Here is a 20,532-nt window from a genome sequence, read left to right as displayed (position 1 = left end):
CTTCTGGCCATTAGCTCCAAACTGTCCCTTAAAGGAGTAGCAACCCCCGCCCCTGCCACACATTCCCCACATGCCCAGCGCATCTAGACGCCCTCCTGTCCAGCCCCAGATCCATCTATCCCCCCATACACCATCTATCTACCCAGCCCCAGATCCATCTATCCCCCTACACGCCCATCTATCTACCTAGCCCCAGATCCATCTATCCCCCTACACACCCATCTACCTACCCAGCCCCAGATCCATCGATCCCCCTACACACCCATCTACCTACCCAGCCCCAGATCCATCTATCCCCCTACACACCCATCTACCTACCCAGCCCCAGATCCATCGATCCCCCTACACACCCATCTATCTACCCAGCCCCAGATCCATTGATGCCCCTACACGCCCATCTACCTACCCAGCCCCAGATCCATCTATCCCCCTACACACCCATCTACCTACCCAGCCCCAGATCCATCTATCCCCTACACACCCATCTATTTACCCAGCCCCAGATCCATCGATGCCCTACAAGCCTATTTAATCTATCTAGCCATCCCCCATCTGTCTGTCTATCCGCATCCATCCATCTCCATAGGCACCTATCTAATCTCTCTATCTACCCCTCACTCCCCATACACACCCATCTCTCTCTCTCTCTCTCTCTCTCTCTGTTAATAGGTTGGTGCTGTGGGACGTGACAGCCCCCGTCCAGCCCTTCCACCCGTCTGACCTTTCTTCTACCCCCGGGTTCCCGGCCCTGCGGCCTTTGCTGGGGAGGGACAGAAACACTCTAGGCGTCAGTGGTTTCCGTTCAACTTGCTCTTTATTATGGAGGCAGAGTTCAGAGACTCCACTGGAAATATATGTATATAAACGACGTACAAAATAAAATCAACCCGATTCGGGGGGACAACGAGGGGTCGGGATCCAGCTGCTCAGAGTGGCCACGGCACACAGACATCATTACAACGACAACCCAGAGAGGCCCCCCGCCCCACCCCACCCCCCAGACCCACATCCATCCCTGTGACCCACGCCGTGGGGGGGCGTCCTTAGCACCGGGCTGTCCTCAGGCACTGTGGTGCGGCCTCTCCAGGTGCTGTACGGGGGGCGGGGGGAGGTCTCGGTGCCTCGGAGGGGGCTGCGGTGGGGTTGGGGAGGGGGCCGGAAAAGGGGGTGGGGGGGAGGAGGGAAGACCTTCTTTGCAGAGAGATTTCCAGCTCCTCAGGGCTCAATTAAAAACGCAAATGACACCAGAAGACTTGGGAACATTTAAAAAGAGGCCGTGGGGGGTGGGGAGGGGGCAGCCCGTCACCATAGGTAGGAGTCCTCGTACCTGCCGGAGAGAGTGGGGAGTTAGACACTGGGACAACAGCAGGCAGAGCCCCCCCCACCCCCCACCCGCCCCCTCAGCCTTATCCTCGTCTCTCCCTCCGCCCCACAGAGCAGCCAGTCGCTGACCCACCCTGCTCATGGCAGCCCCCCCGCCCCAATGCTGCCACTGGGATACACTTCCCCCAGCCTACGGGGAGGGCAGGGCCGGCCTGGGGGTTGGGAGGGGTTGGGGCATACGGGGACCACCCCTCCCTGTACCCCAGCCTAGCCTCCCCCCAAACCTGTACCACTCATGTAGGACCCGAGCCATGGAGTTCGAATCCGGATTCCAAGTCCCCTCACTGGACGGGGGGTCCGGTCTGGGAAAGGGGCGGGGGTTGATCCAGCCCCTAAGGACCATCGGCTCCAGATCTCCACTCAGATCTAGAGTCCCACAAGCGGCCGGTTCCCAGGGGTGGTGTAGGACAATGGGGGACACTCGGACGACAGCATGGACTTGGCCCCAGTGCATCCCCTGCCACCCGGGAGTGTGTGTGTGCAGGGAGCGCCGACTTTAGAGCAAAGGGAACCCCAGAAGCCGGGGGCGCGCTCACCGCGATCTGCCGGTGTGGTCGCTGCTGTCCCCGAAGATCAGCTCGGACATCAGGGCCTCTGGGCTGGATCTCTTCCCGTACCTGGGGAGCAGTTAAACAGAGCACAGGGTTCACGGACGTGGCCTGGTGGAGGGAGGCCCCAGAGCCCAGCCTCTCCCCAGCTACTCGGAAAGGCGGGAAGGGGCACAGATGGGGGGCAGACGGCATCAGTGAGAGTGGAGTGTGCCAGGATGCAGGGAGGGGGGGCACCAGGCATGGGGGGGTGTCTGAGTGTGCAAGGGGGGTGTGAGTGTGTGGAGAGGGCAGTGGGGGCGTGTCTTAGTGTGTGGAAGGGGCTGGGTGGGGGGGATGTGTAAGGGAGGGGCCTGGCAGAGGAGGGTTTCAAGCAGCCCCCTCGCATTTGCAATTAGTGTGTATTAGCCCCTGGCTAACAGGCCCCCACGGGGCAAACTGTGTTGATGAAGCTGGTGCCTAATGTGCCGTTTCATGGCTGCCATTTTCGCTGTGCTCCCCCAAGGACCCCCCAGGGGCCGGGGGACCCAGCAGACTACTTCTTCCACAGGCTACGCTGGGAAATTATCCAGGGCAGAGGGAGAATGAGACTCACGATTCTCGCTGGCGTGAGAACACGGAGCCGGGAATGACACCGCAGACCCAGATCTGGCTGGGACCGGGGAATAAACGCCTGCCCCATTCAGACACACACCCACACGGGGGAAAAACCCACGCAACGTCGTGCACCAATTCCCACATTTGTGCATAACTGCCCGTGCTCAAAAAGACACACAGACGCACAACCACCCCCAGAGCACAGACTTGTGCAGAGACACCCGTGCTTGTGCACAAACATGGCCCCTGACACGGCAACCCCTGGGCACAAACACGGACTGTCCTGCACAAAACCCAGGGAGATTCCTGCCCAGCCAAAACACACCCACGTGCAGAGCACAAACACCCAGGTGCCCAAACACACACACGTACAGACACCCGCACCGGCCCAAACGCACAGACTCGGGCACAAATGGTGTCCAGACACGCCTGCTCAAGGCGTGCACAACACATAAACGCGTGCACAGCCCAACCCGCACACACGCACCGCTGCCTTGTCACTAGGTTAATGTAATGCCGCAGGGCGGAGAAGTATTTGGCCATTTCTTCCGGGGAGGCGTCGTCTCCGGGGTTCTCTGGTTTGGGGGGGTAGGCCTCCACCAGCGCCCCCAAGCAGAACAGCACACAGAGGGTCACGGCAACCAGCATGGGCCAGAGCTTCACAGAGGCGACCATCTGAGAGCGGGGCAAAAAAAGGGGTGAATATAGAGATCGCCCCTTCCACCCTCTCCACTGCCCCCGGCTGTGCAACATGGGGAAACACCCTGGCAGCTGCGTTTCTATGGGGAAGGGGTTGCTGCCCGTCCGAGGATACAATAAAAGTGGTCCTGAAAGTGTGGTCCAGGGCACGGGACACCCGCGTAGGAATCAGGAGAGCTGGGTGCTGGTCCTGGCTCTGCCACCAACCTGCTGGGTGACCTTGGGCAAGTCACTTTCCTTCCGGGTGCCTCTTTCCCCTCCCACCCTCTGTGTGTCTATTTCGATTGGAAGTCCTGCCTCTCGGGAGCCTGCCCTTGGTTGCTATCCTACAAATAACAATAGGAATGGCTGTCCAGCTTCAATCAGGCCCCATCCCCTAATGGGATGCTGATCCTTCCCAGTTCCTTAGAGGACTGCTTGCTCGTCCTCTGAGACTTCCAGCCCAGGGGACATTTCCATGTACCAAGAAGGGGGACAACCCATTGGTCCTGTTCTTCCCCTGCAAATGCACAGGGCAGCTGAGTGACTGAGTCTGTTCCCCCTTCCGATTCCTGACCCGCGGTTCCACACAGGGCCTGAGGTTCATTCCCACAGGTTAGCACGTCCTGGGCGGAAGTCTCCTCCCAAGAGGTGAATTTGGCCTGCTGTATCACCGCATAGAAAGCTGAGGTTTTAAAGGAGCCTGAATGAAGTGCCCGGCTCCCTCTGGCATCCCATAAACGAGTCACTTTTCCACCACCCCAAAGCAGCCAGCTCTGGGGTGGAACACAGCAGCTGTTAACGCTAACAGCCTGATTCTGCTGTCACCTATGCCACCGTCACAGCATTAACTTCCAGGGCATTACTGCCGACTTTACACCAGTGCAGCGAAGGTCAGCCTCTATTTCCCACACTGATCTTTGGCATAGCGCTTTGAAGCTAGACTCCAGAGCACCGTATGCCTTCATTTATGCACCCAGGCTTACAGAGACGAACGCCGCATTTAGGACCAGACGCTGAGCTCAGGTACGCCGCTGCAAATCAGCCACAGAAGAGAGTGAGTTACACTGGTCTAAATACACACCGATTATTCTGTGTGCAGCCGTAGAGTCGCAGTGTTATTTCTGTCACACGCTTTGCACGCCTGGCGCTGTACAGATAAAAGAGACGGGGCCCTTTTGTGTCCGTGCCCGCTGCACACGAAGCCGGATGTGCGGGCTCTTGGCTAGCTATGTAGTGCTATTGGATGCGTGTGTGATGTACATTCGGAGCGGGTCTCTCTGTGCTGTGTTTCTCTGCGGATGACCTACTGTAAAAGGGGCGGGGGGGGCACTCCATGCTCGGTCAGAGGCAGCCTCTGCATGTCCATAACCAGAATTGCTTTGCATCCTAGCCAGACGCGGCACTAGAATGCACCTGCTGTGACAATGTCCTATGGAACCAGTCGCTCATTATGTTACATCGGCCGAGCGCTGTGCTACGAGGGCTGTTTCTAAGCCCCCCCGTGGTTCTAGACGATGGCGCTGAAATCAAGTGTTTAAAAGAAACTCGGCAGAGGCAGGCTTCATCCCCACTGGTTCTAAGGGCCTTACGGCAGGGCTGAGTTCAGCCCTGCCACGCTTGCTTCCCTTTAGTGAGCACAAAATCCGTCTAGATGTTCCCCTGACCCACTTTCCTGGAAATGTGAAGAGACGGATACTCACCCCCCCACCACCACCACCCGAGAGGCTGTATCGCCCTCCGCTGACAGCCCCCCCTCACTCATCAGACACGGGGAATAGCGAACTGAGACCCAAAGCAGAAGAGATTTCGGGGTGGGGAGGGGGAGGGAAAGCAAGATGCCCCTCAAACCCTCCTCTTTAGGAGTCACCCCCGTTCCCTCCACCCCGGGCTTTCCTTATTATTATGATTTGTATTGTGCTAGCCCTGAGCACAGCCCAACACCCCCGTTGTGCCAGGTGGTGTACATTATTAGGTGTATTACGGTAGCATCTAGGAGCCCTAGGCATGGCCCAGGACTCAGAGTGCCAGGTGCTGTGCATTATTATGTTAATTACGGTAGCACCTAGGAGGCCCGGGACCCCAGAGTGCCAGGCGCTGCACATTATTAGGTGTATTACGGTAGCACCTAGGAGGCCCGGGACCCCAGAGTGCCAGGCGCTGCACATTATTAGGTGTATTACGGTAGCACCTAGACGGCCCAGGACCCCAGAGTGCCAGGCACTGCACATTATTAGGTGTATTACGGTAGCACCTAGACAGCCCAGGACCCCAGAGTGCCAGGCGCTGCACATTCCCACGCTGCTTGGCCAGTAACTCCCACAGCCGTCCCTGCCCCGGAAGCTGATGGGAGTGAGAGACATGGGGCCGACCCCCACCCCGTTGCCCAGTCGAATTGGATGGCCCCAAACAATGGGGGTCTCTCTGCTTCCCTTGGGGAGGCCATGCCGCCACCCACTACCTCCCTCTTTGCTCAGCTTAGCCCTGACAGGGGGCAACCTGTGTCCCCCCGCCCGGCTTCCCACCTCCAGGGGAAGCGTCTGGCCCCAAGCTAAGCCCCTGGCCGAGCTACTCACCGTGGGCAGGCGTCGGGGTGCAGGAGGTGGAGAGAGCTGCGGGCGTCAGCCGGATGCGATGGGAGAACCGGGAGCTTCCAGTCCCTCTTGCTGCTCGTACGGTTCTGCCTGCGCTTTATAGCCTTGCTGGCTTGGGGAAGTAAGGAAGGAGGAAGGCTCCTCCCTCACCCTCTCCCCCCCCCCCCAGCATTCGCTGATCAATGTGCTGCCATCAGCCACTCCTGGTGCCTCCCCAAGGAGAGCAGGGGCCATGCCAAGGGAGGGGGCACTGGGCTGAGTCCCAGGGAGACTGGCTGAGAAGTTTCCCTTTGTAAAGGACACGGGGTGGGGGGAGAGAGACGGTTGGAGCCTGCGGTGGGACTGACTCCACCGTGGCTGGGTGCTGCGGGCGGGCACGGATCGGAACAGGAGAGGGTGGGGGTGCTACAGTGTTTGGACTCAGGAGTCCAGGGGGGGTGTAGCACCGAGATTCATTCGGGATCCCCTGGCAGAGTCGGGGGGGCTAGCCCCAGTGTCCTGGCCAACCCCCCACATCTTCTCTGCATCAGATTCCCACTGTCATCCCCGCTGGATCCTCACGCCCTGTCCCAAACTGTTATGTAGCGCTGATAAACAGCCGCCGTGTTCCAGCCCAGCGGTGGCTGCACTTCAGTGGTGGGTGAAGCGATTCTGGTTGGGCGATGGCGTGGGCAGAGTGTGAAAGGCCCGATCTGTAAGGGGGTCACTCAGGCAGGACCGACCACGCGACAACATCTGTAGAGAGAGATAGAAGACAATGGAAGGAAGGAATTGGGATGATAGACGGACAGCAAGATAAATGAACAGAGACAGACAGCAGTCAAAGTAGATTCTCTGTTGACCAATATATAGCTCGGGGGTGGGCAAACTTTTGGCCTGAGGGCCGCATCTGGATATGGAAACTGTATGGCGGGCCATGAATACTCACAACATTGGGGGTTGGGGTGCAGGAGGGGGTGAGGGCTCCGGCTGGAGGTGCGGGCTCCGGGGTGGGGCCAGAAAAGAGGAGTTCAGGGTGCGGGAGGGGGCTCCGGCCTGGGACCAAGGGGTTCGGAGGGCAGGAGGGGGATCAAGGCTGGGGCAGGGGGTTGGGGCGCGGGAGGGTGTCAGGGGTGCAGGCTCCGGGCAGTGGCTTTTCGTTGTGGGTCTCTATAGCACCTAGCACCAGCCAGAAACTCAACCCTTGTGTTCCCAGAATGCCAGGACTGGAGGGTGTTTCCACGTGACACTACAAACTTAGGAGCGCTCCACAGCATGGAGTGGGGTCGGACAAAGGTTTTATTGCGAGGTATTTCAACTGCAAGCTCTTTGGGGCAGTGGCTTTTCGTTGTGGGTCTCTACAGCACCTAGCACCATGGGGGCCTATTTGGGGGTCTCTCGGTGCTAGAATAATACCCGGGGGGGGCACTTTATTCACCTGGCATGAAGCCGCGGGGGAGCTACGCCGGGGTCCCAGCCGAACGCCGCTAGCCCCTCAGCCCTGCACCACACCAGCGCGTATTCTGTATGTGTCACGTATTCCGGAACTGTCTTCGAGGCATGTGACCGGTGCCATTTTCCAACCCCTTCGCCTGGCAAGCCAAGCTTGACACAATAACCTGAATCCAACCGGTCTGGCCTGGAGGGAGGGGGGAAAAAACCCTAAATCCCCTTTTATACATCAAACCCTTCCCTGACTGGAAAAATCATATTTCCCCTGTCCTGCCGCGTGCTGTTCCAAAGGGGAAATTCCCCCTCCCCGCTGGGATGAGGCATCAGTTTGGCTCATGAGATCTGGCCCCTTGATCTTGTCCATGAACCCAGACTGCCCATTGCCCGCCCCTGCATGTCGGAGCAGCGTCCCCTGCAGGACGGGCAGATTCGACATTTCGGGGCCAAAGGGAAAGATTTGGGGGAAGGGGAGCGGTTTGCAGCTTCTTGGGACTTGCAGTGTTAGCCTGGGTCCGCAGTGCAGTTGGACAGCCGGGGCAGCTGGGTATATCTAAACCTGCTGCGATCACGCCTCTTCGTGGCAGTTCAGACACCCCTGCGCCGTAGCCCAGACCGGGCTGCAGCAGTGGGCAGAGTGCAGGTGACTCGGGCAGAGGTGAATGCTGAGCACCACGTGGTTTGTCCCCACCCCGATCTACACAGGTCGGGAGCTAATCCCGTCTCACTCCACACAAGGCTGTTTGGGGGACAGTGCCAGCAGAGGTGGCGGGGGGGGGGGGAGGCAGGGACGGCTATAAATAAACAGCCGTGCGGACGTAATGACTCAGCGGCGGAGGAGAAAGGACAGGAACATAAAAGGCAAACTCTCCTCAATGGCTTACGTAATGCAAATGGTTATGACACTGGATTCAATTTCCGGCTTTGCCGCTGACTCCCTGGGTGACCTTGAGCAAGTCACTTAGACCCAGATCCTCAAAGGGATTTAGGTGCTAAATGCCCGTGGGAGTTAGGTGCCTAGACACCTTTGAGAATCCGGGCCTCAGTCTCTCTCTCTTTGCCTGAGGTTCCTATCTGTACAATGGGGATAAAACCATTGCCTTTCTTGGGGGGGGGGTCAGCATAAATCCATTGATGCTGAGGGATATGCTTGGAGTCATGTCATCAACATGGAAGAAAGGGTCCGGGGCAGAGACGTTAGACAGAGTGAGCAGCCTCCGGGCTCAGCCGTGCTGCACGCTATTCAAACACCTAGCAAGAGACAGTCCCTGCCCCCAAACAGCTTCCAGCTGAAATAAATGAGCCAGGCACAAGCTCAGACAGGGAAACCGAGTCACAGAATAAAGGACTTGCGCCAGGCCACACGCTCAATGAGTGGCAGAGGTGAGACTAGAACCCAGGTCTCACTACACTGCCCTAGCCACTGGACCACACTGCTGTTTGGGAAAGCCCGGGGAGAAATTCACTGGGGATCTGCCCTGGGTATTGACCCAACCGGCCATGACACGGGAACAGAGCTGGCCCGCTCACCTAGCCAGCCACAGGAAATATTTACAGGACACACGGCGCAGGTGCCTGACTCCTGCGGCCTGAGAGCTGGCATCTGCCGTGCAGGGGAGCACACGGTCAGCGCCTGGAGCATGGGCCACCTCCCTAGCCCTAGAGCCTGGCTCAGTGACCCCCTCCAATAACCCAGCACCTGGGACAGTCATCTCAGGATGGCCAGCTTTGCACAGCCAGGTGTGCCCTGGGGGAGAGGCCTCGGGGGTTCCCCTGAGCGCTCAGCACAGGGACGGCAGGGGAGGGGGAACAGCCCCCTGCCACACCATCCTTGCGACACGCTCTGCAGGCAAAGGCACGGAGCCCCAGCGCCAGGGAGCCGGCGGGTCGCTGAGCAGCGGGACGCTCCCTGGGCGTCAGGCCATGTCCTTTGATGGATTCATCCCTGGAGCAGGCCCAGTACAAGCTGCGCCTTCCAGCAGGCTCCGCGCCCGCAATCTGCCAGCGGAGCCGCTCTCCCCGTTCCCCTGGCATGGCTTACTCTGAGCAGGAAGCCAAGGAGAGTCGGGGACTGTTGCAATCTGCCTCCCGGCCCGGACCCCTGCAGCATCCCCCGGGCCAGCCTGTGCTGCAGGGGGTCGCGGGGACTTAGCCAAGGAACCGCAGCACCCAGATCCCCTGCTGTGCCAGAGCTCGGTGCAACGCAAGGGAAGACAGGGCTGCTCCTGATCCTTGGGGCTGCTTTAGTTAGAGCCACCTCCGGGCTGCTCTACCCTATGCCAGCTTGCAAGGACCCCATACAGACCATTCCTCTTGCCACAGACTCTGCACTGTCTCACACACCGGAGAAATCCCTGCCCCCAGCTACCCAGCTCTGGACTGGGACTCAGGCGACGTGGGTTCTAGTCCTGTCGCGGCTGCTCAGTGAGCTTGGCTGAGTCACTTCCCCCTGCCCTGCCTCAGTTTCCCCATCTGTGAAATGGGGAATTGCGATCCTGTCCTCCTTTGTAAAGTGCTGTGGGCTCTAGGGAGGGAAAGGGCTGCGTGAGGCGATTGTAACTGGAGGCGAGGAGCTGCCCCTCGGTATCCGGAAGGCTGCTCCGTTACAGTTCAAATGTCTCACCCCCTTGGGGAGCTGCTAGCACCATGACTGGTGATAGCTGAACATCTCCCCCCATCCCAGCTGCCAGCTTAGGATAACCCCAGCCCATTATTAGCAATCGTTATTACAGTGGTGCCTAGAGACCAGCCCAGCTGGGACCTCCTTGTGCCAGGGGCTGTACAAACCCAGAGTCCCTGCCCAGCACAGCTAACAACTGGGGCAGGGGAGAGAGACAGAACAAGAACCCCCAAGCTCTTCCATAGCTCTTCCCAGCAGTAGATCTCAAAGCACTTTACAAAGGAGACCAGTGTCATTATTCCCGTTTTTACAGATGGGGAAACTGAGGCAAGAGGATGACATCACCCACGAGGCCAATAGCAGAGCCAGGAATAGAACGCAGGTCGTCTGAGACTCAGTTCCCATGGGTTGGGACCTTGCCCTAACACTATGTTTGTTGGCAGTCCGCTCTGGGCCTGGCACTCCCACTCCCTCCAAGCGTTTGATAAAAGGTCATTTAAAAAAAAGAACCGACATAAAACAAGCTCCAATTGATTTACACACACACACACACACGTGTGCAACCGCACACATGGCCAACCAACTCAGCCCCATAATTAGAAAGGTGAGTAATTAGTTAATTAATCACCGCTCCGCGATCGGCTCTCTCATTAAGACTCTGATTATTCTCCTGGAAAGTTTCCTGGTCCAATCAATAGTCATCAAAGCCCCTTTATGGACTGATGAGTTGCCCTTTGCAGCTCAGTTTCATTAAAACCCAACTCGGAGGTGGGGGGGACATTAATTCTTTATGGATTTGGCATTAAGAGCAAGGGGCTGGATCTCGAGAGATTTGCCTCCTTCCCTCTCAGGCAAAATTCTCATTGAAGTCCCAGGGGCGTTTTCCCTGAATATGGCCCAGCTAATACACTGGCACGTTTATAGCTCTTCTTATAACAGAATCTCAAGGTGACGTACCGTCATTCCCTTGTTATGATTTATTTGTATTTTATGAATTCCAAGGAGCCCCCATCAAGGATCCGGCCGCCCCAGACAGACAGCAGCAAGGCAGCTCCTCCCCATCCCCTTGAGATTGGTCAATATCATTCCCCCCCGCCCCGGCTGCAGATGGGTAAACCGAGGCACAGAGAGGCTAAGCTGGGCATTTTTCAGACGTAGCCCCTGGTTTGGGGAGCCAATTGGAGCTGGCTGGTCCCTGATTTTCAGAGGGTGCTGAGTACCCACAAGTCCAGGTAGGAGCTGCGGACGCTCGGTGCCTCCGAGGAGCAGGCTAATCTGGGTACTGAAAAGCACCCAAAGCTGGCCCCACTTCTTCTCCATTCATGCCCCCTCAGGCTGTGTCTGTGCCCGGATCACTGTCACCTCCAAGGCGCCGCTTGGCCACTTAGCTCACGGCAATAGCAGCTCAGTGTCTTCGAGCCGACGGTCCTGCCTTCAGTCCTCACAGACCAGCACCCTCCCGTCCACACACAAACCCCTCCCACTAGCTGGCCCGGCTGGGGGGGATAGAGAGCCCCGGGGCTGCTTTCACTAGGGTCGGTAACCTGCCCTCTTTACAGCCAGGATGCTGGCTAAGCCACTCGAATGCTGATAGTCCTCCAATGCCTTCCCACAATTCCCCCCACGTGCCCAGAGGGACAGACAAGTTCATCCACAACTTTCACTTGGAAAGAACGACAGAGCAGCTCAGCTTCCAGTGCAGCACAAAGCACCATAGGATATGTCCTCCCCCGAATGTCTAGCAGCACACGTGGGGGCGTGCAGCATGGGCGAGGACGCACACGCCCTCGGGCAGGGCTTTGCAGCGTGGTCTGTTACACCCCAGGGCACGGCTCACCTGGGTGCTCAGACCCCGGGGCCGATCATCCGGGCTGCCTGGAGCAACAACACACCCTGGCTGTAGCAACAGTCAGAGCATTGGCCCAGCTCTCTACCACCACGTCGTTTAACCTAAAGCAGGTGAGGCACCAACTGCTCACACCAGAGTCGTGCCTCGCTGGCTAGATGATGGAGTCTAGCCTTTGCCTTCTGCGCATGCCCGAGTCAGGCTGCAAGAAAGTCAGGAGGTTTTGATTCAGTGGCTGCGGCGGTGGCTTTGGTGCGGTCAGACCCCGGCATGTCAACGTAGCACTCGACAGATGCTCCCCTGCGGGGTCGGTCTCAGGTTTCCCTTCACCCTGTTTCCCGAGGAACGCCAGCCCCCGCCGGAAGCGCCACCCCCGGGCGCACACCCACACACAAGCCCCAGCACCTTCTTTCATGGCTACCTTCCATCGCAGGGCAGCAGCCCTTGCGCAAAGGAAGCACAACCAAGGGGGAGGCCGGGCCGCAGTTGAGTGGCGTCACGACCCCGGATGCCAGGTTGCAACACCACTCAAATCTGCGGCAGTGCTAAGAAGTTGCGTGTGTTAAAAGTTGTGGTTTCCACACAAAAACCACGCCCCACCGTACTCTTACAGCCAATGCCGGGGACTCCATCACCTCCCTAGGCTGCCTGGTCCAGTGCTTACCTGTCCTTATCCTTGGGACGTTTTCCCCAATATCTACCCTAAATCTCCCTTGCTGCAAAGTCAATTAATTCTTGTCCTACCCTGGGTGGCCACAGAGAGCAATCGATCAGCGTCTTCTTTATCACCCCCTCTTACGTATTTGAAGACTGTTATCTTGTCCCCGCTCGGCCTTCTCTAGACTAAATGTTCCCCTTCCTTTCAACCCTTCTTCACGGGTCGCGTTTTCTAACCCTCTTGTCGTGTTTGTTGATTTTCAGTCGATCCAAATGATTCCCCACAGACTGAGTTGGAAGTGGGGAAAGAGCTAGACAGACAAAAGAAAAGAAAAGAAAAGAAAAGAAAAGAAAAGAAAAGGGAGAGAGACACAGAGAGAAACAACCGCAGGAACTTTTCCAGTGGGAATCCTGAGATGTATAAAGATGTATCACTTTGCCGGTACCAAACGGAGCTGAGTTACCATTGCTTAAGCCACACAGCGCGGATTACGCGTCAAACTGCACCTTGCTTTCTGTCTGAGCTCCATCGAGAGCCTGTCATCTGAAGCGGGCCGCCTAGAAGCATGGCAGATGCCCCTTCCCTGCCCTTGGTGGGTTTTGTACCCAGCCCCTGGCAAACTCCAGGCTCAAACCTGAGCCAATGTAGTCACTAGGGTGAGCTGTGGTAAAAGCAAAGGGCTCCTGGGTTCTCCGACCAGCTCTGGGTGGGAGTGAGGACTAGTGTTCAGAGCAGGCAAACGGAAACCAGGACTGCTGAGGTCTATTCCCAGCGCCGCGTGGTCTAGTGGCTACGGCAGGACACCTGGGTTAGAACCCCAGCTCCACATGGGAGTGATGTCTAGTGGTTAGAGCAGGGTCAGGCTTCCTGAGGTCTAGTCCCATCTCAACCCTTTCTGTGCCTCAGTTTCCTCATCTATAAAACAGAGGTAATGATACCAGCCTGCCCCCAAGTGGGGTTGTGAGGTTTCATGAATTAATGTTAGTAAGAAACTTTGAGACCCCTGGACTGAGGGCAGAGAATTATTACGCACGCCAGCCCAAACCAAATTATTTCTTTATTTCCTATCCCATCATTTTAAGCAGACAGAAGCGAATACTCATTGCCCTCTTCAAAGGCCCTGAGGGGGTTTCTAAGGGTCGAGGCAGCCTGAGCCACGCTGATGCATCAGGACCCAGATCAGGACGCAAGACACATGATACCGAGAGCTGATGTGAGCGCCTGACAAATCGCATCATAGATATCAATTACCAGCCAGCAGCTCTGACAAAGAGACGTTAAAACCCCCACCAAATAAATAACGCCGTCACTTTGCCACAGCTGTAACCCGGAGGTGAACGCTTTTCCCATTTGCTCTAATGGCCCCAGGCGGGGAGCTGAGATTTAAGACATTATATCTCCTCTTGAAATCAACGAGAGATTGGGAGCTGGGGCCATGCGGAGCGCAGCTGGAAATAGACTGAGAGGCAGATGCCCTGCAGAGGGGGGTTCAACAGATACCGCCGCTGTCCTCCACACACACATAGCGATAGCCGGGTGTGTTGGTGTGAGCGCACGTGGGAGCAGTGTCTGTGCACATATGGGTGCGAATGGGAGGGGTGAACAATTGCGAGTCTCTCCCCCACACACCTGAACATGGACACGCACATCCATTCCTCCGGGCCCATCCGCTCAATCACCCTCGGGTGCGCCTGTGCTGTGACACACACTTATACACTCCCTTATGCACGCTCGCCCTCCGCTCTCAGCCATTCGTACCCATCCGCTCACACCCACTCACAGCCAGGCATGCTGACACGCACGCTCCCAAGCTTTGACACGAACCCACTCAACTCCCGATCTCTGACCTCGCACACATCCCAACGTGCTCACTCGGACGCTCACACTCACCGTTGCACCCGCTCGGGCACCATCTCGCACACGCACTCTTGCACGCCGTCGGGCGTGAAACCGCTTTGCACGCGCCTCTTCCTCCATCACACTCAGCAAGGAGGCGTTGAATGCCCCAGCCGAGATATCGAAGAGACCAGAAGGACTGGGTCGGTTGCCTGCCAGAGCGGAAGGAGCGGGGCCTGGCCTCCAAGCTGTTCTCCGCTCAGAGAAAACAGGGCCACAGACTCAGGAGGGGTCAGCGATGCATCCTTGCCTAGCTGCCTGGGCCGGCCAATGGCATTCACAACACTCACCTGGAAGGTGGTTGAGCCCTGACGAACTCATCAGAGAAGCGGCAAAGGGATTGGGCCCGGCCCCAGGAGCAGGCGATAAGTAAGTTCAGGGCCCGTCCAGGTCAGAATCGGGTCTCCGGTTCTGATGCGCCATTTCCAAGTGGGGCAGCTGGTGCCTCGCTTCCCCCACCAGACCTCCGCTGCCCATCCACACTGCTTAGTGTCCCAGCACCCCTCTGCCTGCCTCTGCCGCTTGGGGGGACAGGGCATCATTCCTTGCACACGCCGGGCTGTCCCTTGGAGGCACGGTCCCGCTACTTGTCAGCCGCCCTTCGCCTCGGCTGACAGGCGCGTCGCTGCCCCCCGACCCTCTGTCAGGAAGGATTTGCGGGCCCGGAGCTGGCCTGTCAGAGCGACTCGGAGAAGGGAGCAGCCTGTAGGGGGGCGGGGGGCAGTGCGGGGGGTGAAAGAACATGTGGATGTCAGAGGAGGTATTTGGGGAGGGACATAAAGGCTGGTTGGCGGGAGTCAGACCAGGAGCAGTGGGTCAGCCGGAGACCCTGCCCTGATACTCATCACGGGGCTGGGAATCGTACAGCACATGCCTGTATAAAGCCAAAGTCCTGCCGACCTCCAGTGCAGAGAGATTAATGCTGGGGTCCTGGCCACATTCAAAGGTGGGTAACGTCCATTCAGCCTGCCATAACCCCTTCCCAATCTCTGATTTCAACCCTCCTGAATTCTTTGCTCCCTGTCCTAACCTAGTGCGCACTGTTCCTGTGAGCTTTTAAACAGCTGCCTAGTCCCACCCCAGAGGTAGCTGCCTTGCAGGTGTAGGCACACATGGGACGTGTTCGTGTAAGCCAGCTCACTGGGGTGGCACAGCTCTGCGACCAGGTGGTACCGACCTCTCTCACGGCGGCTGCTCCCCTGTTAGGTGAAGCCCTGCATCCCGCACCTTGGCCAGAAGCTCTATAGCATGGGAGTGAAGTAGAGGCACCTGGGGCTGGCATGAGATAAGGGGGAGCTGTGAGCCCTCCAGAGAGTTCCTGTGTCGGAGAACAGCTGGGTTCTTCTCAGGGCGCCTGGGCCATCCGACTGGCACAGCCCCCACAGCCCCACAATGGGTGCTTAGGTCGGATCAGGGGGGAGGGATAGCTCAGTGGTTTGAGTATTGAGTAAACCCAGAGTTGTGAGTTCAATCCTTGAGGGGGCCATTTAGGGATCTGGGGCAAAAATCTGTCTGAGGATTGGTCCCCCTTTGAGCAGGGGGTTGGACTGGATACCTCCTTCCAACCTTGATCTTCTATGATGGTCACCCAGGCTAATCAGCAGGGTGCAGGGCTGCTCCCACCAGTGCTGCGTCTGCCTTTCCCACACTCGCCATCGCCCGCCTGTCATCTGGTGCCACCGCAGCCCCTGCCAGCCCTGGTATTTCCGCTCCTCTGACTCGGAGCCGGAGCCATGCATCTCGGAAAGGTCAGGCGCAGAGAGGCCGGCTGCCTGGTGGGGAGTGACCCTCCCCTCACCCCGGAGGAGCTCCAGTGCACAGCGGGACCTCACACCAACCTACAGCCCAGGGCTGAAACTTGGCCGGCCCGAAACCTGGCCGGCCCTGGGACCCCTGAGCTACTGGCACACCCCAGCACATTCACTCACACAGCTAGGCTCACATACATTCATTCATACACACCCCTATGCTCACAGTCACACACTGGCGGTCGCTTGCACATTCCCACCACCCTGCACCAACACAGATTCACACACACCTGCTCTCAGACACACACACACTTTGATGCTTTCACACGCCCAGACACACAGCCCTGTACACCCCACCTGTCTATCGAGGGTCTCACTGCAGTGCATGGCGTGCCATACCTGAGTGTCACCCACAAATCAAGACCGCACCCCCTGTAGAATCTCACACTCCTCCCTTAGTGCACAACCAGCCGTGCCCACACGCGCACACTGCCCAGGCGGCCTCAGTCACACCCTTGCCCCCGGAGGCTCGGACTGGCCCTAGGGTCTGTGCATCGGAGAGTGGAGCTGGGTGCCCGCTGCAGGATTTTGCCGTGCAGCCGGGAAAGTCAAATAGCCCCCCCCCCCCCCACCAGCTCAGGGCAGGGAACCCGGGCTCTCCGCCTCACACCCGGGGCGGAAGGGGAAGTTTTACGCCTTGGCCCAGCAGTTCCGAGGGAGGGGGGAGAAATCAGGCCCCTGCAGCCAAGGGTCTCTAAAGCCAAGGCCAAGACGACGCTGGATCCCCACTGCCCCAGGCTTCAAAGGCCAGCTTTGATCAGAGCCGCCACTCCCAGTTCCCCAGAAAGGCAGAGCATCCTCTCCCTCCCCCGAGCCTCTCTGATCTCCAGCCAGTACCTGCCCTTCCCCTGCCCCCGGCCCAGGGAAGGCTGGTGCCCTGCCGGCCGCAATCAGAGCTTATGACCCACCCCGAGCCGCTCCCCTCCTGCCCTCGGCCTTGCCGGCCGCCCACGTCACAGGCGAAGCATCGAACTCCCGGGCTGCCGGCCAGCCGGAGCCAGGACGGGGCTAGAAGTCAAGCGGAGATGGCACCCTCCCGTGGCAAGGGAAAGGGAGTGTGGAGAGGAGAGAGTCGTCCAGGTACCAGCTCTCACTGCCATCACGGCTTAGCCGTAGCCACAGGCCAGCTCGCCCTGGCACGGCTGCCATGGGACCGGCTGGAAACCTGGATCCCACGCCTAGAACCTGGGATTGTTTGCTGGATCATGGCCCCGCTTGGGCCCTTTGGCCTCTTAGACCGAAGGGACACTGAGACCTGAGGGTCTCCTACAGCAGGGCCCCTTGGGGCTGGGGGGTCTCGGCAGCAGGGTCTGGAGTTGGTTTGAGGGGCTCCTGGATGGGGCCTCTCAGATTAGAGAGTCCCCAGGCTCAGGGCTCTCAGAGTGGGGCTTCCCCGGATGAGGGTCCTTCTCCCCACCAGCCCAGACTGGTGGATATGGCTGGTGAGGAGCAGGCCGGTGGGGGGGAGCAGAGCTCCCAGCTCCCAGCCGGAGAGAGGGATGGAGACAGACAGGGAGGAAGGAGAGAGGATGGCCCACACAGGCAGAGAGACGGGACTGGAGGGGAGATACACAGGGAGCACTGGGGTGTCAGGACAAATGCCTGTAGCGGCTCTGCGCCCCAGTCCTGCACACACACCCTGCCAGGGAACATGGAGGATGTTCCCGCCATGGCCAACACGCCTCATTTCCTCTCTTTGTTCAGTGCACTGCTGTAATTAGCCACATGCCTGAGCCAACGGCTCCCCGCAGTTACCCAGCAAGCCCCCAGCCACGGGAACTAGCCACAGTGGGGCAATGGCAACACGTGGGGCCTGGTCCGCAGCTGGGGGTCCTGCAATAATAAATAATCATCAGGTCACAGTGATACAACAGGTTCGATTCAGCCCCCAAAGCCGTGATGCGATCGCCTGCCTGGGAGACGCGCTGGTGCCTTTCCACTGCAGCACATGCCAGGCTGTTCTCGAGTCCCTCCGGGCATCCGTGGTGTCCTTTGCTGGGAGGCAGAGAAAGGACGTCCAGTTCCCCCCGCAAGCTCTCTTCCACCTCCCTCGCCTGGCGCCAGGGGACCGAACTCGCTCGCTGCAGTCGGCTTGAGCTGATGACTGCCTGGGCACTGCCAGCTCTGGGAAGCGGACACTATCCCCGGCTGGTTTCTCATGCGCTCTGGAGTCGGTTTGTTTTTCGGAAGAGCCTCTCAGAAGCGGGAAGGACGCGGCGTCCCCAAAGCAGAGACGAGGACAGCGGCGGGGACCGCGGGAGACGTCCCGGCAGGTGGTGCTGAGAAGACAGGCAGCGAAAAAGGGCAGAGTGCGTCCCGGGGGCTTCCTGCTCTGTCCAGGGATGAAAAGGAACCCAGGGGTCCAGATCCGCAGCTGGTACAAATCCACAGAGCTCCACTAAGTCCATTATTATTCCTATGACAGACGCCCTGAGGCCAGGTGCTGGCCCCCGACAAAGAGACAAGACAGAAGGGGAAGCAGAGGAAAGCAACGTGACCAAGGTCACCCAGCAGCTCAGTGGCAGAGCTGGGACTAGACCACGCCCAGTGCACTAGACCATGACGTCTCCCACAGCCAATGGTACCACACAAGCTAGCTTAGGTGCAGACCTGGCCCCCAGTAGCCATAGTATTCGAGCACCTCCCAGTCTTTGCTGTATCCTCCTTCCAGGCCCCGGGGAGGGCAGGGCAGGGCTGTTCAGTCAGAGAGGTGAAGGGCCAGATTTCCAAAGGCGCCTAGTGGGACTTTCCAAGCTCCCTAAGCAGCCCAGTTCCTCCGTTCCATTGAGACCGATGGGAGTTTGGTGCCTAACCTCCTTAGGTGCCTGGAAAATCCACTAGGTGCCTAAATACCTTGGAACATCTGACCCTGTGGGACTTGTCCAAAAAATCACCCAGGAACCCTGCAGTGGAATTGAACCCAGGTGTCCGGCTAGCACCCCGCCCCCTCCCCACAGGACGATGCTCTTTCTTTGCTGCTTGACACCAGCTGGCCCGGCGCACGAGCAGTTAGCCATTCGCAGGTCGAGAAGGGAACAGGTCCCCAGGGATCCCCCAGCCCATAGATCTGGGCTGTCAATGGGGCAGCCCATAAGTCAAAATGCCCTTTAAACCCACCCCAAGGAGAGTCTGTCCCTCCCCAGCAGGGCTGACCTGGCATCGGCAGGCACAGCGGGACCTCTGGGCACTGGACGGACCCCCCCTTTTCTGGGGGTGCCACCCCACCTCCTCTCTGCAGGGAACTTCATGGGGAAGTTGGCTGGCAGGGCCAGCACCTCCCGCCACTGAACCCCCCCCCACACACCCCATTGGCTGAGCAAGAGAGAACTCAACCCAGAGGCAGGGGGGCACCTCTTTCCACCCCATGCAGAGGCAGGGAAGGGAGCCCCGGCCCACGGGCAGAGCTCTCGCCATTTGAGGAAGGTCTGGCACTGGATGCCACCTCGAATATTTCCAATCCATTTCCTAAGCCGTCAGGGCCGCCGGCTGGAGAGCGGCGGGGGGCACAGGCCGGGGTCGGACGTGGGAGGGAGAGGCGGGAGTGCGGTCAGATCACTGCACACGGCGTCACGCTGCTCTGCTAAGCCGACGGGCTCCTCACCGGCCGCCTGCCAAGCAGGGGATGGATCTGCTGGCACGGAACAGCCTTCCCGTGCCCTTTGTGAGGGCCCTGCCACTCCGCACGCCCGCCTGCCCCCCGCCCTAGGGACCTGGCTCGGCGTCGCGCCCGTCGCCGCGCGGGGCGTTTATGTGAAATCACCTGCTTCCTCGGGTCACTTTCAACTCCTGGGAAATGTCCCCCAATGATTCACCCTGGCCAGGACGCGGGAAAGCCACACTCCCCCCCACAATCACCGCCCCCCCAGGCCTCGCACAGGACGCAGCGCACAGCAGGGTGGGACGCGGGGGGAGTTTTAATGAGGAGGCGACTGGCGATGCTGGGACCTGCGTGTTCCTTCCACAGAGTCTCAGGTTGTTCCGCTCTGCGGCTGCACCCGAGGCCTGAGCAGCTGCTGTCCCAGGCCCACAATCGCCCCCTGCAGATTCGGTGACACACCCCCATCCTGAGCTGCAGCTGCCCTTCCCCACCCCCATTCCTGTCCTGGGATCTGCCAGGGCCCCTCGATCCCCGACTCCCAGCCCCCCCCCCAACTCTGCTAGGGCCCCTCGATCCCCGATTCCCAGCCCCCCTCAGCTCTGCCAGGGCCCCTTGATCCTCACTCCCAGTCCCCCCCACCCAGCTCTGCCACAGCCCCTCTATCCTGACTCCCAGACTCCCCCAGCTCTGCCAGGGCCCCTCGATCCCCGACTCCCAGTCCCCCCCCCAGCTCTGCCACGGTCCCTGTATCCCGACTCCCAGACTCCCCCAGCTCTGCCAGGGCCCCTCTATCCCCCAACTCCCAGCCTCCCCCAGCTCTGCCAGGGCCCCTCGAACCCGACTCCCAGTCCTCCCCCCACAGCTCTGCCAGGTCCCCT

At 59.1% G+C, this 20,532-nt stretch overlaps 1 protein-coding gene across 1 annotated transcript; it reads right to left on the bottom strand.

Annotated features, from left to right (window-relative positions):
- Positions 1–795: 795 nt before the first annotated feature.
- Positions 796–5,883, bottom strand: LOC117869251 (peptide YY-like). Its single transcript, XM_034755938.1, has 4 exons — positions 5,783–5,883; positions 3,016–3,203; positions 1,920–2,000; positions 796–1,327 (listed from the first exon to the last, which is right to left on the bottom strand). Exons 2-4 carry the CDS (start codon positions 3,201–3,203, stop codon positions 1,303–1,305), a joined length of 294 nt encoding a protein of 97 aa, XP_034611829.1. The 5' UTR covers positions 5,783–5,883; the 3' UTR covers positions 796–1,302.
- Positions 5,884–20,532: the final 14,649 nt, after the last annotated feature.

The sequence above is a fragment of the Trachemys scripta genome, chromosome 23, assembly GCF_013100865.1.
Source record: "Trachemys scripta elegans isolate TJP31775 chromosome 23, CAS_Tse_1.0, whole genome shotgun sequence".
Classification (NCBI taxonomy): Eukaryota; Metazoa; Chordata; order Testudines; family Emydidae; genus Trachemys; species Trachemys scripta.
The sequence above is the reverse complement of the archived record's forward strand: the minus strand, read 5'-3'. Positions and strand labels throughout refer to the sequence as shown.